General features: G+C 40.1%; 2 protein-coding genes across 4 annotated transcripts; one reads left to right on the top strand and one right to left on the bottom strand.

Moving 5' to 3' along the window:
* Positions 1-3619: 3619 nt before the first annotated feature.
* gnpat (glyceronephosphate O-acyltransferase) lies at positions 3620-11399 on the bottom strand. Of its 2 annotated transcripts, none has more exons than XM_041064055.1 (17): positions 11219-11399; positions 10580-10771; positions 10051-10227; positions 9824-9953; positions 9506-9633; positions 9335-9410; positions 9046-9197; positions 8736-8866; positions 8182-8432; positions 7742-7840; positions 7201-7377; positions 6970-7049; positions 6718-6858; positions 6388-6487; positions 6203-6296; positions 5868-5929; positions 3620-5762 (listed from the first exon to the last, which is right to left on the bottom strand). In XM_041064055.1, exons 1-17 carry the CDS (start codon positions 11240-11242, stop codon positions 5719-5721), a joined length of 2058 nt encoding a protein of 685 aa, XP_040919989.1. In that variant the 5' UTR covers positions 11243-11399; the 3' UTR covers positions 3620-5718. The 2 variants fall into 2 exon arrangements, with proteins under 2 accessions (XP_040919989.1, XP_040919990.1); XM_041064056.1 differs by having other exon boundaries at positions 7201-7374.
* On the top strand, positions 11380-15580 carry c19h1orf131 (chromosome 19 C1orf131 homolog). 2 transcript variants are annotated; one of them, XR_005896447.1, is made up of 9 exons: positions 11380-11631; positions 11864-12037; positions 12204-12304; positions 12451-12510; positions 12680-12775; positions 12878-12964; positions 13325-13359; positions 13654-13844; positions 13921-15580. XR_005896447.1 is itself a non-coding variant. In XM_041064061.1 (9 exons), exons 1-8 carry the CDS (start codon positions 11553-11555, stop codon positions 13781-13783), a joined length of 762 nt encoding a protein of 253 aa, XP_040919995.1. In that variant the 5' UTR covers positions 11384-11552; the 3' UTR covers positions 13968-15580. The 2 variants fall into 2 exon arrangements, 1 of the variants encoding a protein (XP_040919995.1); XM_041064061.1 differs by having other exon boundaries at positions 11384-11631; positions 13654-13783; positions 13968-15580.
* Positions 15581-16979: the final 1399 nt, after the last annotated feature.

Below are 16979 nucleotides of genomic sequence, written 5' to 3'. Positions count from 1 at the left end.
TAATTGGTGAAAACTACTACTGTAATTATATCGCTTAACATTTGCCTTCACTGTCTTATTTCAGCCACATTACACCACAGATGTTGTTGTCAGATGTATTTTAATACTGCTAATTATTTTAAGGTGTGAAGTAAAAACAGTTAAAAGTTTGTTTATGTTGGTCAGACAGTTTCCCCAGAGTCGTGCATAAAACGTCCTCCTGTTCCAAAGCAAAGACTGGGCCAAAAACCTGTGTTTTGAAGCTAGAAATCACAGCAGCATATGGCATCAGTGTGCGTGTGGATGTGGAAAAATGAAAATGCATTTGTTTCCTTTTTAGAAGATTTAATTTAAAGATAAATGTGTTGGAAATACTCAGACTCTTTACTTGATAAAATCACAATGTAAAAATACCCCATTACAAGTAAACGTCCTGCTTTTAAAATCCTATAAAAGTTAAAGTACAAAAGCATTCATTAAAATTACTTAAAGTATCAAAAGTAAAAGTAGTCAAAAGACTATACTCTTTACATTAAGAAGAGAGAAAGGAAAAGAATTACACTTGTGATGCTTATTGTGTATGAATATTCTCTGTGTTCATATTTAAACTGTATCTGTTTTTAATAGAGATCACTGTCTCACGTGCAGAGATGATAATTGCTGCTCTACCCCATCAAAAATACCCATTACATTATATAATAGTCATCTTGTGAAACATTTTAGATTTTGCTACTCTGAGACAGCAAATTGTCCCTGTGGTCCTACCATTACTCAGCATTTAATAACAAGTGGTTACACTTGGGATTAATGATATGGGAATTTCAGTGACCAGTGGGGGAAATAGCAGGGTAAAAAACAAAAGCTGAGCGGTTTGAGTCACTTTCTCTTGTAAATGTGCTCCTTTGGGATTTCTTAAAAGGCATTTTAGGCTGTAGAGTATAATTTGCCTGAAACTGCTGGAAATAACTGTTGAATTTTTTTTGTGAGCCTTGTGGATGATGTTTTATTCCAGTTTCTGAGATTTGAAGGCTTTTACCAGTGAAGATGGGCTTTCAGAGCAGGTTTTTCTTCTCTAAGTTGCCAATAAAGAATGAAAAGAGTGGTTTTAGGAAGTTGGCGTGCCTTCGGGATAAGCAAGGCAGGCAGAGCTTGACCAGTTAAAACCAGACATCAGTTACAACCATACCGAAGTGGAGGCGATAGCTTTCTTTTCTCTCCGATATTGATATAAGGCTCTGATATTGCCTGTTTAATTCATCTTGTAATTTATTGCTGTCTTGTATAGCTGCAGTAGGCTATTGTCTCTGGAAGCTATGTTGAGGAACAGCTCTTGTACCAATTGCTTCTGTCATTTTTGTGGGTGTGGCCATGTCCTGTTGCCAAAGACTGGGGCTTGCCAAACATGCCAAACATCATTTATAATTCTTGATATTTTAAATTTGCCCTAGCTGAGTATCAGAAATGAATGCTGGTTTTAATTACGTTTAGGGTGTTTTAACTGACCTTCAGTTCTTCAGCCTGATTTCGGCAGTTTGAGCTGCTGACTATCACTGAGGGCTTCACACTTTTTATGTGTAACTACATGAGGAATAATACTCTCCTCAGGGAGCTCTGGCAGTCCTCAGACTTCACATTGAGTGCTGGTCCCTTTACTGTATGTAAATGCCTGAGCCTCCAGCACAGCTCTGAAAAACAGGATCTGCTGGAGCAAATGAGGTAAATCCATCAACCGACCATTACCTAAGGTTAACTGCTAAAACATTATACACCAGGGTCGCTTTTTCTTTCAATCAGTTCCCTACAAATAGACCTCCACAAATCCCTCAGGGCACAACACCAGGCCAGTGTACACTCAGTTACACATACACATGCACACAGATGCCTCCAACCAAAAGGAAAAAGTAAAGAAATAACGCAGACCAAACAAAACCAAACATACTCCACTTCTGGTCATAAAACACCAGCCGTCTGCTGCTTTTGTTTCCCAGTGGCTACCACAGGTCAGAAAGCAGTTTATAAGGGTGTTGCCTTCCTATGTATGTGTGTGTGTACACCCCCCCCCCCCCCCCTTTAAATACAGCTCGTCATAATGTAGCAGATAAAGTGCTGATACGGCTGTGGCTGACACTATTATACACCACCACCAGGGAGACGGATATGGATGGAGAGAAAGAGAAAGCAGGCGCAGAGAATGGGTGGGTGGATGTGTGGATGGATGGATGGATGGATGGATGGATGGACTGGAGTGTGTATATAAGCAATTTGGTATGGCAACTTTAGATGAACCTATAATTTGTCAGAGACTGAGTGAGAGTGAGAGAAAGGGCAATATGGATGGAAAGTGGCGGATTTGCTGGCAGCAGTCTCTTACTCAGCAGCAGGGCCACAAAACATGATGAACAATGCTGCTGTGATAGTGTGTGTGTGTGTGTGTGTGTACATCAACAACTTGCCATGAACAGAGGGCTCACATAGAGACAAGTCTGACACCTACAGGATGATTGTATGTAGTGATCTCTGCCGCCTCTGCCAAACCGAGCTTTATGAGAATGTTTGATGCAATATGATGTTGTCCACAACCTACGATTGATTATTTGTTAAATAGTTGATTACAAGTGATGAGATTAAGACTGGGCTTTTTTTTTTTAGAATGATCAGGATATACATAACTGTCACCATTTCAGTGTCCTTCAGTTCAGGATCAATGTCCTTACTTCAGCAACAGATGAAGTGATTATGTGTAATATGGAAAGTGAGATTTACTTTCAGCTCATTGTTCGTGCTAAAAGGAGAGGGAATTTTTGGGCTTGTATTTGTTGGGAGGTTAGCAACACAACCCAAAGCGAGTGTTACTGTTGCTCTGTGTCTGCTGGATGTGTAAATGAGCAAATGTTTGCTAACAAGTTTGTCATATAAAGTGTAAAGTGATGCGTGTCAGTGTTAGGTTTGCAGCTTATTTCACTTCCTCCAGGTCGCCAAAATAAAAGTTAATGAAGGTTTTAATAACGTCATTTAAATCCTGTCAACAATGATTATAAGCTTAACATTAAACATTTTTTGTCCAGTTTTAATCAGGGTTTAAGATTCGATTAAGAAACTACTTTGCATGCTGGGATCTGCTGGACCCTTCTCAGGAATAAGGGCTGTCACCATATCTGGGTGTCTTTTGACTTGCAAATCAGTGCTCGCTGACATGTCCTCTGTCCCTGAGTCTCTGCTAGCATCAGGGCTGCTGTTCTGTAGCTGAGTCCCAGAGAGTTTGGGGGAATCACTCAAGTTCCAACGTTCTCGGTTTTGTTTGCAACCTTTAAAAATTCAGTGACCAGTGAGAACCACGAGGATTGGTTCCCTAAGCTGTGTAGCTCAGCGCTCACAGGAAGAATGAAGCTGTGCATGTCAAGTTTAAAGTTCAGAAATCTCTACTTTTCTCTGTTAATTAGTGTAAACACGTCAGTATGATGAAATGTGATCACTTCATGTTTTAATCAGTTAAGATCAAAGAGTTTCTCTCAGTTGTCTGAGACACAAGAGCTTTGATTGTCAAACAAACACTGGATGTTAAGAGGGTGATGGAGTGAATTTTAATCAATCTGATCATCTTGTTGTTGCTCCAGTTTATCTGCACAAAAAAGACACAATCTGGGCTATGATTTGTATTTCAAAACACTTTATTAACATGCTCTTGTATTTCATCAGCCTGTACACTGAGTACTAAAAGGCCTCACCCAAAACATACAACATACACACAAACGCACAAATACACAAAGGAATCAAATATTTAGACATTATATAAAAGCTGCTGAAAAAAAAACACTTTGGATGACATGTTGACAAGCAGATTATAGCTGTACAAAGATTTCTTCAACGCAGAGCTGCTGTGTTGGTGACTGAATTAACCTCAGTGAGGGAAGCCTAAGAACAGGTGTTTCAAGCTGAGTATCTGGCAACATCAAATCAAAGAAGATGAAGGTGGCATATAATTTTGAAGTGAAAGATATACAGGCGACTTTGGCAAGTTTCAAAATTAGCTAAACATCAAGGTAAAAAAACTTGAAACTTGAGGAATATCAGCCATATGATTAGCCAGTGTTTTACAGGAATATTGGACCTGTGTTTTTGTTAAGATGCAGATGAAGTGCCAGAGAACCTGTGGCTTTTTGTTTTGACCATGAAGTTTAACTCAGCTGATTGGTCTTCTTCAGCCTCCCGAGCAGCTCTGCTTGTATCAGTAAAACTCAATCTGCTGCTGACACTGAGATGGGGTTTCAAGGTAACAGGATTGCACTGCTAGTTCGCTACCAAATAAATAGCTTCAATATAAGGATTTTTAAACTACCCTAGTTTTAATTTGAAAACGTTGATAAAAACTTTGCACACTTCTGAACAATGTGTCAGTAGGTAATCCTGAGTCTCCCCCCAAAAAAAAAAAAAAAAAAAATCACCCATTGGCCCAACTCCTCAAGCTCCTTGTTCATAAAGTCCTGATGTGTTACTCGTCTGTTCTTCTGCTTCTTCTTTCCCTTGTAACAAAATTATATGAGGTGCGTATCACTTATTTTTAATATAAATAAAGGCTAAATATTAAACAACTTTTGAATTTATCCTGACTTTTAAAAAACACAGTAACTATGAAGCAACTTCAGTAACTATCCTAGACTTGAGAACATGAGAAAACATGTAAATTATCCCCAAACAGTGAACAAAAACTCAACAAAAACTTACTCCTTTGGTGTAGCTAGTAGTGCTTCAGTATAACTAACTGCAATTTCATCTGGAGTTTGGCAACTCTGTGGCACTGCCATTAGACTTGTAGCATCATCTCCACTGTGTAAACAAAGACGAATGTACTGCGTGTCCTTGTACCTCGGACTGTTGGCAAAAGGCCTGTGGCTGGGTGGCAAACTTGAACCAACACTGACTCCTGGTACTATTTTTGAAGTAGGCCTTTGGTTCGTGGCAAGTTCAACTCAAATATATAAACTTTTTAGTTCATACAGTGCAAAAAAAAATTATTTGTACCAGATTCAATATTTTTCTTATCCATCCAGTTTAGCAACTGTTTCACGCACAAAAAAACAAGCAGAAAAAAATTAGGGAAAAAAAGAGAAAACAGTGCACGAAAGGACAGTTAAGATACAGGTCCACACCACATTGCATGAATAAATTCATTAAAGTGCTCAAAATAAAAGAGAGGCAAGACTAGGAGAGACAGCTAATACCAAACAAACTGAAGCTTGGATGAAAGGGTGCACTGAGAATAACAGAAAGAAAAGCCACGCTGAGAGTTAGTGGATACATATCAAATGCATTAATGGAAAATGGCCACTATCCTGAGTGGAGTTGGCACATTCAGAAGCTTTCACAAGGCTGCAAAAGGTTAGTTATTCAGAATGAGCCAAAAGCAATACACCCTCAAAGGCCTTACTCATCGTCTGGTTTTATGTACGTATATAAAAGATTTTCAATAGAAGAGTCTCAGGAAGAAGAAGGCATTTTGAAAAGAGAGGTGAGAAGAAGATAGAGAAATTAAAGAAAAAGAAAATAAAAGGCTCTGAGCTGTCTCCAGATGGCTTTTGTTCCACCTCTCATAGAAAGCAGTTAGTTAGGTTGGACCTCCTTTATGACAAGCCGCGCCAACTTGTGCTGTACCACGCGCAGAAGAGCTGAGATGTCGATGCAGATAAAAAACAATCGACCCTTCATCGTCTCTCATCTCCTTTGGCTAATGAGGTCGGTGAATTAGAGGCGAGCGGTGACGGCTTTCTGAGTTGGGAGTCTTCCTCCTGGACAAACAGACGAATTTCAGATGTTTCAAAGACCTGACAAGATCCAAAACACTGTTTATTGCTGCTGGGCGTTTAGGCTCTAGCTGACAGCTTGTTTCTTACCTAGAGTGTCTTCCAATGAGTTCACCATCACCTTGTTGACCTTTAAAGTTCCCTGCTCCGCTCTGAAATAAAAACATCCAGGTGTACTGTTACTTTCTGCACCACATAAGTCAGCGTTCATGCTTATTTCAGAACCACAGCTTACTACGGGACTATTTCTTTGTTAGAAAGTATTAGAAAATTTGTAACAGGATTAAAGGAAGCTCCGTTTCTTCAAATAGGTGTTGGAGGAGGAGGCAGAAATCAGTGACTCTCGCTGTAGTGTTGGCACTCTTGGTTGTTGCTTCAGCCAATCAAACCAACCAGGGACACAAGGATGATCAAAACCAACATACCCCTTGATTTTCCGTACAGCTCCAAGTCTTAGCAACGCTGCCAGAGCGTTCTTCTGGAGGTCAGATGACAGCACCTCAGTGTATCTTAGTCTACCTGGATAACACACATGAACAACTCATAGTTAGCGCATTTAATTAAGAGCTGAGGTGAAAACACAGACACAGGAAACAAAAAATGAAAAAACCTGCTAGAAGATGTTTGATGATGAACTTCCGGACGACAGGAATAAACTGTTTTTCTGTCAGTGCCTCTGTGTTGTCTTCACACAGGAACCCGCACACCACCTGAGACCACAGACACACACACACAAACAAACATGCAGCCATCAAGGTTAATGCTGTGTTGACAGCACCCTCCAGAGGACATCAGCTGTTAAGAGCACACACAAACCTTTACTCTGATGCTGTTCATGAAAATCAGCATGATGTTTGCGTGCACTTTTGTGCCCTAACTTAAGACTTGTTAAATTCTAACTAAAAATGAATTTAAACTACACTGTGTGTGTCTCCTTCACCTGGTATCCTTGTAAGAAGGGATCTAGCAAACTAGTGAGGAAGCTCAGTGTTCTTTGTCCTCTTTCAGTCACCAGAACCTCCTGCTGGGTAACCTGCAGAGCTCCGGTCTTCACCAGGAGATAACAGGCCTCCTCAAAGTCCTACAAGACACATAACATGAGAGAAAAATTTAAAAAACGTAGTGTATACCTGTATGGCCAGCATTTAAACATTTATTTCAAGTACAACAGTGTATGAATGATGTTCCCCACCTGCACTGTAGCTCCAGGACAGAGGATGAACTCGTTGGAGAACATGTTTCTGAGGAAGCTGAAGCTGTTAAACACCTCCTCTGGAAAACACACAATGATTAACATGCGGTAGAAGACGGCAATATGTATTTTAAATGTCTAACATTTATCCAGCTGTATCATAGCTGGCTTTGTAATGTAAATATGTTGAGAAAACAATTGTTTGCTGCAGTAAACAGCTGTTTAACTTACGTTTCTTGTTGGAGGAGGCAGTGTGGATGGCCGAGGCCAACAGCGCTGGACGGAGGAAGACGTGCAGTGCCTGGTTCCTGTAGGAGGCGCAGGAGAGTACGATGACTGCCTGGCCCATAAGCTCCTCTTCTGGGGTAAGAGTGCTGGGGCGTTCCCCCGCCCCCGCTTGTCCTCCTGCTTCAAGATAAGATTTACAGTCCAAATATGTCAAAACAGTTTTATCAGATCTTGCATTTGCTTATTTGTTTTACATCACTGTGGATAATCTTTTGTTCATCTTACTAACAATGAGGAAGCAAGTAGAAGCGGTAGTTGTGTAAGAGCTGTCTTTAATTTTTGTCTGATTTTACTGTCTGATGACAGACTGTGGCTTTCACCCTGGCACAGTTTGTTTGTTGCTCTATGAGATAGATGACAGCTGGATGCCTAAAATGCATTATTCAGCTTAACTTTGTAGGATTGTGTTGATATTACAAGGAATAAAAGAAGAACGTGGGTACGCAAAAAACAAAGCAAGAAAGTCAAACAAGTTAATACAAACCATGTTCCAATGCCAGCTGGACTCTCCCCTCAGAGATCTTCACTAGACCTCGGTGCAGTGAAAGGCTGGAGGAGACTACTTCTGATGGAGGCATGTGGTCTGAATGAGACAAGGAAAAAAAAGTCAGAATAGACAGAGGTGGATGAAGAAGATAAGAAGGAAGGGATAGAGGAGCCGTTAAATGTTAGTTTTATATAAAACATAGAGGCCGAACTCTTGCCATATAATCATAGCCACAATGACATGCAGTATCAGACTTAATCAATATGCAAATCTGTGTAGCAAAAGGACGCCCCCCCCATCAATCTGCTCCACACAAACACCACATTTGATTCTTAACAGGGGCTTTTTGTTTGTCAAAACACTTGAGTACACAGAGTCTTCAGTATCACTGTCGTAAGACTGAATCTGTCTAAAGGGGGGTCGGGCTCATACTGTACCAGGCCAGTGGAGGAAGGCTCCATACTGTCGGGAAAGATCCCTGAGCCACACAGCTCGTTCAGTCAGCTCGTCCAGTGCTATCCCCTGTTTCTGCCCCAGCTCCTTGTTCTGGTGGTGGTTCTGGAGCAGCAGGGAGGCCAGAAGGACCCACGGCTTCAGGACCATGTTCTCCTCCTGGGCCCGAACCAGCCTGTAGGCCGAGTCATTCACAAATTTGTGGATCTCCTCACCAGGCTTCTTAGGGATGTGTCTGAAAATGGAAAGCTAATAGTCATTCCATGTTTTTTTTAATTACCGTTTGTTTCTGTTAGAAGCTTATGGAGAAAAATATTAAAAACACATTAAATCAAGATGTAATCAGACATTTTGGAGATGTGAACACTAAACAAACAACAGCCAAAATGTCATTTTTAAGTGTGGATTAACTTAACATTTAACAGTATTGAGCTCAGTTCCAATAGTATACGCACAAGACCAGAACAAAAAAGAGATTTTAGTTTTGTTTTAGTATCCCTTTAGACTCCACAGATAATTTAATGGTGGTATGTGGTACCTTGGTACCAGGTTGAACTGGGAGCGGTTAACTCTGCCCTCGGCTAAACTTCTGACGGACACAGGTTGACCAAAGTACACATGGATACTGCCGTAGTCTTCACTGAGGACCTTTCTGGCTTTAATCAGACCCTACAAACAACACAGAGGACAAAGGAAACAGTCCATACATTAGTAAATACATACAGATTTTTTTCAGGCTGCAAAATATAAATTTTGACTTCAACAACTGCACAGCTTTTACTGTTCACCGCAAATGGCAGTATGTTATTTTTTTATATATATATGAACAAGTTCAAAGTTTGACTCACTGAAGTGGACTCTTTGGGTTTGGGTACACCCAGTAGTTCTCTGGCATAGAGCGCCTCCTCCAGGATCCTCTCATAGCTGATGCTGATTGGGACCAAGTTAACGTCAAACACTTCTCCCTTAAAGAATGGATCCATCACTATATTCAACAGACCTGGAGAAAGACAAAGATAAAACTGAGAGTCAGAGAAAGAAAATTCATAAATAAAATCACTGAATGAAAGAATTAGTAATGATGCTGATGTAATGATGTTGCTTTTTTTTTTCTTTTTTTTTTTTTTTGTTCCTTACCTAACTTTGGAGTCAAAGACTTGCACGTTCGGCTTCTCGTCCCCTCCAGGAAAAATTCAACTGGTGCAAGTCCATTCTGGAGTTTAAAAAAAATCATTGTGTTAATTGTCTTCCAAAGCTTAGCATCTCTAAAATATGGAAATGGAAAAAAAAGAAACGCTGTATCCTCACCTTAAGCATGGTCTTGACGTATTCTGAGAAGACGGCCCAGTACAGTTTGTCTCCACCAAACGACCGTCGAATGAAGAAAGCTCCAGACATCCGCAGCATCTCCCCAACAAACTTCATCCCCATGAAGTCTGCAGGGAAACTCACTTTTATTTCATGTGCAAATTGTGACGGTGAGTTACTGAACTGCATTGTAATGAGATGTTTCGAATGTTCTGTCTTCCTCATGAATGTTGAATGGGGTGGACAAAACAAAGACTTGTTGTGTGTACTTACTAAACTGGAAACAGCATGTACACTCATGTTCATTCCAGTTCTTACCCATTCCTGCAGCAATGACAGGCAGAGCCAGGTCGTAGGTGTACAGGAGGTATGACATCAGCAGGAAGTCCATGTAACTACGGTGACTGGGTAGTAGGACGACTGGGTGCTCCTGAATGGCCTGTTGGAGCTAACAACAATGCAAACACAAGTTAGGTGTCGTGTGTGTCAGTCATCTTAATAGTGTTTTGAACTTTTCACAGACACTTGGTTGTGTGTACGCTCACCCTCTGAATGCCTTCTTCATTGACACAGATGCTCCTGAACAAGGTTTTGAAGACTTTGCTGAGTGTGAAGGCGAAAAAGCGAATGGTGCTGAGCTGCATGCGGTGAGCCATCTCCTCCAAGATGGCCGATGCCTCCTCCTGGATGTCATCAACAGCCCTGCCTGTGTCTTTGGAAACCTTTACAATTCAAAATAAAATATCACCCTCTACAATAGTAATAAGAAAAGAAGACTTTTTGAATCTGGTAGATGTATTTGACATTTAACCCTCTTGTTCATAATTTGTCTGAAACTCAGAAAGAAAAACTTGACTTTTTAGAAACTAATGTAATATTTTACTATAAATTAAACAATTTTCTGTTAATTAGTGATAGAAATGTACGTCTGTCACAAAAATCAATCACAAAAAATGTAAATAAGACTTAACTAACCCGCCAAGTTTTTAACGTAAGCTTACAACCACTTATACTTATGTCCCTGGTCACGTATAACCAGAATGACAAACTACTGTCAGACAACCTCTACTCTACCTGATTGATGACATAGTGTAGCTGATCAGACTGAAGCACCATGTTCTTCAGCATGCCGGCTTTGCAGGGAGACACTCCCTTGTAAAGAACAGGAGTGTAACATCTGAGAGCGTATCTGAGGTCACTGGAGTTCCTCCTCTCCTCCAAAATGTCCTCAAAGTCATCTCTCTTCTTCAGCATAGGGTCTCTATGCTAGAAGAAAGAAAAAATCATAACCATTAAATACTTAAATATTATTTTCTGTTGTCAAGATTCAGTGTAATCAAGCAGTGACTACAGCTATGATCGGATGGAATATGTTCTGCACTTTGGTGTTCACTGTAGATCTGACCAAACATGTTGCTGCACCAAAATCTGTGGCATCAGGAAAGTCGAAGTGAAATGTATGTCAACATGGAGATTGCAAAACAACCTTGTCCTGTAGTGGAAACTCCGCCGCTAAACAAACCATTAATTACATGCACGTGATATTTTTTTTTATTAACTACAACAAGCAACAGTATGTTACGAAGCTTTGTTGTTACCCAAGTATGAATTTGTCGTTCACCTGTTTGAATCAAATGTCAAATAGTGGGCACCGAGTTCCAGCAGAGAGCTAAATATTAGCTTAGCCCTCTGGCAAAAGCAAAGCATACGTACCGAATAAACAGCTTTGGATGACATATTTTATCACACTTTATCAGCACATAGACGCCGCATCCGGTGAAGTCAGACGTGCATAGATATCTATACAGTCCGGCCTCTTGATCGAATACTTCTGGTTGATAAGAGCAGCTGCAGAACTTCACATGGGCGTGTAAGCTGGCATTTCCGTGGCAGATTCCGTACCTACGGTAGCCAGGAAGGACCAAACCCGCCGGGTGTCCCATGTGCTTTCACGGTTTGTTGTCATTCGTAGTGAGCTGCTATTAGCGGCTATTTTTTTCTCTCTCTCTCTTTTGTTGCGAACCTGTTTCTGTACTCTTATCTTAAAATGAACTCAAAGACAAACGGGAAAGAAGACGAAGATTGTCTGTTTCTTGAAAACGTGTTGGATAAGCTTTATGACTTTGGTAAGTGTAACGCTAGTTAGCTATGTTGCTAGCTTTACGAGCTACTGTTCCTTCTTTCTAATTGTTTTACCATCGGGTGCTGGCAAGATATAACTTTTAAAAACAGGAACAATTCATTGTGTTACTCAGCTTGTGTTTATCTGAGTCAGAGCAGATGGACGGTTAGCTCTGCCTTAAGTTTGGACTGGAATCAGACTCGTTTCATGCTCGTGTTGTTGACTTTATGATGCAGGTAATGGACCAGCATCAAAAAAGAAGCTTAAGTCTCAGAAGAAGAAAAAACGAAAGCAGTGTGAGGAAGAGGAGGAAGAGTTCCCTACAGCCAAGGACATTTGCACTGAAGACTACAGAGCAGCACATGAGGGTAATGGTCACCGGCTGCAGCAACCAGAGACTGAGCTGACAGGTAGGCAGCATGGCAGCAAGCTGTGTAACAACACTGCTCACATGTCACAGAGACTTTTGTTGTTCTCTGCTTCCTTGCTTTGTTTCCAGGAATCATACAAAGATTTCTCTGACCATTTTATAAGACATATTGGTTTAACTGGTTTTATGTATCCTGTCTCACTCAGGTCACACAGTCCAGCAGGCGAACCAGGTGGAGGTAGTGGCATTTCAAGACCCCAGAAAAAAACAGAAGACCAAGCAGACACCAGCCAAAGACAAAATGCCTGTAAGCCAGTGCTACTTTAGCTTTCTCTGTGTACTTCATTTATAAAAGGACAGATGAGACTAAGTTCTCTGTTCTCTGTTTTCATTTCACATTCCCTTTCTTCTTGTCTTTGTCACCATTGGGTCTGTGCTGTCCTCATGTCAAAGCCCCTTCAGATAACAGAGAAGAAGCAAAGCGATCAGTCTGAAGAACTCAGTTTGGAAAAGGTGACAATTCTCATACAATTTACTGTATATGGCTTTTTTATGTGTTTTATGTTTTTAAGTGAAACATTTATACTGATGATGTGCACTGAATTAATAAGATTACCTAACATTTAGCCCATTTAATATCTATGATAAAGTGTTATACTGTGTTTATGTGCATTCACGTCAGGCTCGTCTGGAGGTCCATCGGTTTGGAATCACAGGCTATAAGAAGGAGCAGCAGCGAGTTTTTGAGCAGGACAGAGCGATCATGCTGGGAGCCAGAGTAAGGAAGACTGATGATTGTTTATCGAAAGTTCTCTGCATGTCCTCAGCATCGCACCATTGAATGACCAATTCATTGCCCCATTTATTGTCTCTTAATCAGCGTCCTAAGAAGGACTATGTCAACTACAGGGTGCTGCAGCAGCAGATCAAAGAAAAGAAGCAGAAAGCAAAGGAGGAGGTTCAGCCGGTAAGACCTGCACCTTCAGTAAGTCTCAGGGGTAATCCATAGCTAGGGTCTCTTATTTTTACATATGCATAGATACACACTCAGTTGCCAGTTTATTATGTACACCTATCTAAAACTAACAGATTTAATGGGGTGGACAAAGTAACCGAAATACCAGCCTCAAGAAAAACAAACTGGCAGGTGAGTGTTTATTGTTTGCTTGTTGGTTAAAAGGTTACAGGGACTGTAAGTTCAGACCAGGGATTAACTTCCATTAAACTGTTTAAAGGATATGCTATTCATATATATATAGATATATATACTAATACTAAAATAGTAAATAGAAAATTCTTATTCTAACCATGTTTACCTGCCCTCTAGGACCTGAAGAAAAAGAAGAAGCACAATAATCAAAGGTGGGTGAACCGTAAATATTTTCCTGAAAAACGTGAAATCGAACACTCAGGTTTACATACTGGCAAACATGTTGACAGAAAATGTATCATTATCTATGTTGATCTTTTATACAAAACGCATCTTTCTTAAACACCAGTTCATCATAAACTTTGGATAGAAAAGTCTAACATCCTCTAAGATTTGGCATCAGTAAATTTCCAGTTGACAGATGTTTGTACAGGGGCCCTGTTGTTGCATCTCTGTCTGCATCTTTGGTTGAAACATGTATTTCTCTGCACTGCTGTCTTCACCAGGGACAAGAAGAAGGTGTCCTCTGGTCCTGGCTCAGCCCCCTCAGGTCAGATGGGGCGCTTCAAGAACGGCATGCTGATCCTGAGCTCTAAGGAGATCCAGAAAATCAAAGGCGGCAAGGGGGGAAAATAGGTTTGTTCTTGTGCTTCTACTAAGAGTAACTGAAAGAAAAAGTCAGAACACCTACTGGTCCTCACTTAGGACTGTAATTTAGGGTTCTTTTTATAACTGGAACAAGCTATGGTTAGACATCCAGTAATGGCGGTTAATGGAGGTGAATGTCGTCACTGATTCCAACGTGTTCTTATGTTTGTAGGTGAATGATTAAAACCTCCACAATGGGAAAATATCAGCAGGCTAGAAAAAGAATTGTCAACTCACTGCAGGACTGTTTGCAGCCAAACAGGTTGTGAAGAAGAAATGGACAAGAGCTGATTACAATGTGACCTGTAAGGCTGCAGGCCAGTGACAACATGTCACTGTCCTGCAGTGAATTATGGGACAGTGTTACTGGTGACAGTTACTGCTGAGTCAGAAATCCAATTTATCAATCTCCAAAATGGACCCTGAACGTCCACCGTGGCAGCATCTAAATGCATGAAACTGGACACTCTGCTGAATCATTTTCCATTACAGTTAATTTATTCTGTTTTTATAAATGACAAAAGAAGACATTTGCGTTTCTGGTGTTTTACACTGTAAAGGTTTTAAAATTATGCAGTTACAATGCATTTCTCATATACAAACCATGTAGTCGTACAAAACATTTACATTGGCAAGAAGAGAGGGAATCATAACAGGACAGATGGGGGTAGAAAAAAAAAACAATGTACACACAAGTAAAGTCCTGGCAGAAGTTTTTATGACAGAACACGCATATTAACATTTTGATTGGACCATGAGAGAGCAGAATGATCTTGCCAGTGCAGTAATTCTCCATTATTAACCTCAAGAGGCTGTGTTCTAGATGTAAACATCAACATCATCTTTACAGAAACCAGTTCTTTCCATTTTGTTAACGGGAAAACAGAAATGTTGAGGCATAATGAGAGAGACGAAACAGGACCTGTGATCTGGCAGTGTGCGGCTGGGTGAGGTCACAAATTCTCACACCGTTTTCATGTAGAAGCTTTTCGTGTTATTTATATATTTCAAGAAGAAGCGCGTGAGGAAACATGAAGCTTATCTGCAGCACGTCACACGTTTCAAGCTGTAAGCAAACCAGTTTTATTCTGAGGAGATTCTGACGCCGGAAAACCTTTTTCAACCTGCAACCCTTGGCAATCAACCATAGACAGTATATATAATCAGCCATTCAACTGTTACACTGAACAAATTGAAGAAGGCATCATACAACAGAAAATAAATAATTATATAATTAAATATATTTACATACTTTATAGAGTAGATATATTTTTTTTTCCTCTGCTGTTTTTAAGCTGAATAGCTAATAACAGCAGTGACATGCTTTTTCCCAGCACCATATGTTGAAGGTAAATTAGTAAAATATGTCACATTCATGGGTGGGTAAGTGTGGGGTAAACAGACATGCCATACAATACCACATCTAGACAGGAGTGACTACAAGTGACCCATTTTTAAATGTGTGATTTTTGTCTGTATCTGTCAAATAATTTAATACAAATTTTAGAGAGGAAAAGAAAAGGTGGAACCCTTTTTTACCTGAAAAACACTCTGACTTCCTGAACCTCTGCAGCACCTCTGAGTCTAAGCGCCTTAGCATAAGCTTTTATTCCCTCCAGTCAAGATTTCCTGTGTGCCAGTTTGACATCAACAGAGCCTGCAGACATGTAACCCCAAATCATCCAGACTTGCAGAAGAAAAAAAAAAGATTCCCCTGATTAAATGGATAGAGGTCTGACTTTGCTTGTGGGCCTAAAAGCTATTCCTGGTTACAGAAAAGTCAATCTCAGGGCATGTTTCTCCTCTGGTGTGGGAGGACGGACAGAGGGGAACGCTGAGCATAGTAGAGCTGAACTGCCAGAAAGCCTCACATGATCCAAATCTAGCCCTTAGGTGGTAGCTGGCAGTCTGGCACACGTCAGAAAAAAGTCCCCTCTGGCAGATAGTTGTATGTGGTTTCTGGGTCGTGAGGAAGTGGTTCAGATCCTTGCTTTTACACTAATGCTGCATTCATGTCATGCGGGAAAGATGGTAAATGTAAGTTTGCTGCCGGAAAATATATTCAAATATAATTATTTTTATTTGGATTTTATTAAATTCATTTGTTTTTAGCCACGCAGTGAAGTGTTTCATTAAACCTGCATGAACTGTGTTTCTTCTTGGGGACAGTGAAAACTCTGTGGTCACGTCTTTTACATAACACAAAGTCATTTGATCCATTGTTATCATAAAAATATTGATTAGGGCCACTTTACGAAAATCTTTCCCACTTAACTTGAACGTAGCACCAGTTGCAAAAATCCAATTAAGCTGCAGTTTGCTATTCTAGGATGCAAGTGCCATGGATTTAACATTCTAGGTAACAGCCATGATTCATAAATGAATATATGATCCCATCTCCCAAAAAGGCTCAGTCGCTATTCTTCAGTAGCAGTAGCTCATTCATTAAATAGAAGAAACCACAAATGGTAAGAAAAACAACACAATTTACAGATATTTCCATGGTTTACTACTCTACGACTCTACTAATAATAAATTATTTTAAAATAGGTGCTATATTGAAAATAGACCACATTAATTCCAGTAAGAAATACCTATACGGTTGTACCGTATTTCTGTTCAGTCATATGGTATATTCAAAGTTTGTTTTGATCTGAGAATTAAGGTGTGATAAGATATAATAATCATAATAATTTGCCAACATAAAGACTTTCAAAATGTAAATGAGTCCTATTTTACGTCCCTGATTGGATGTTTGAATATTATGAGTTATAGTACGAGGTCTAACACTTTCAGAGAAATTCTGACAGCTCGTAAGACGTTTGCTGACATTAAAAAAAAAAAGTCAGCCGTTAAAGGTATGAAAACACAGTTGGCTTAATATGTAACACCAGGATTAGATGAGAAGTACTTTAATCCTGTTGTTGCCACTATTGAACAGCAGGGGGCGAGCTGTCATAGCAGTTGGCTGTAACATCACTCACTGCAAAGACAGTAATACAGTACACTATTTACAATACGGCTTCAGATATTTTGTAAACTTGTTTGATGCTTAATCCATGCTTAATACCACACATCGTAATCATAACTTATGCATCACTATTTACAGTTTGTGGATTCCCAGACGCACGTGACTCCTTTCATATTAGCTCTGTCTATACTTCTAATGACTCTTCTTTCTCAC

Source organism: Toxotes jaculatrix, chromosome 19 (assembly GCF_017976425.1).
Source record: "Toxotes jaculatrix isolate fToxJac2 chromosome 19, fToxJac2.pri, whole genome shotgun sequence".
NCBI lineage: Eukaryota > Metazoa > Chordata > Actinopteri > Toxotidae > Toxotes > Toxotes jaculatrix.
Note: the sequence above shows the minus strand (reverse complement) of the source record. Positions and strands in the feature narration are given on the sequence as shown.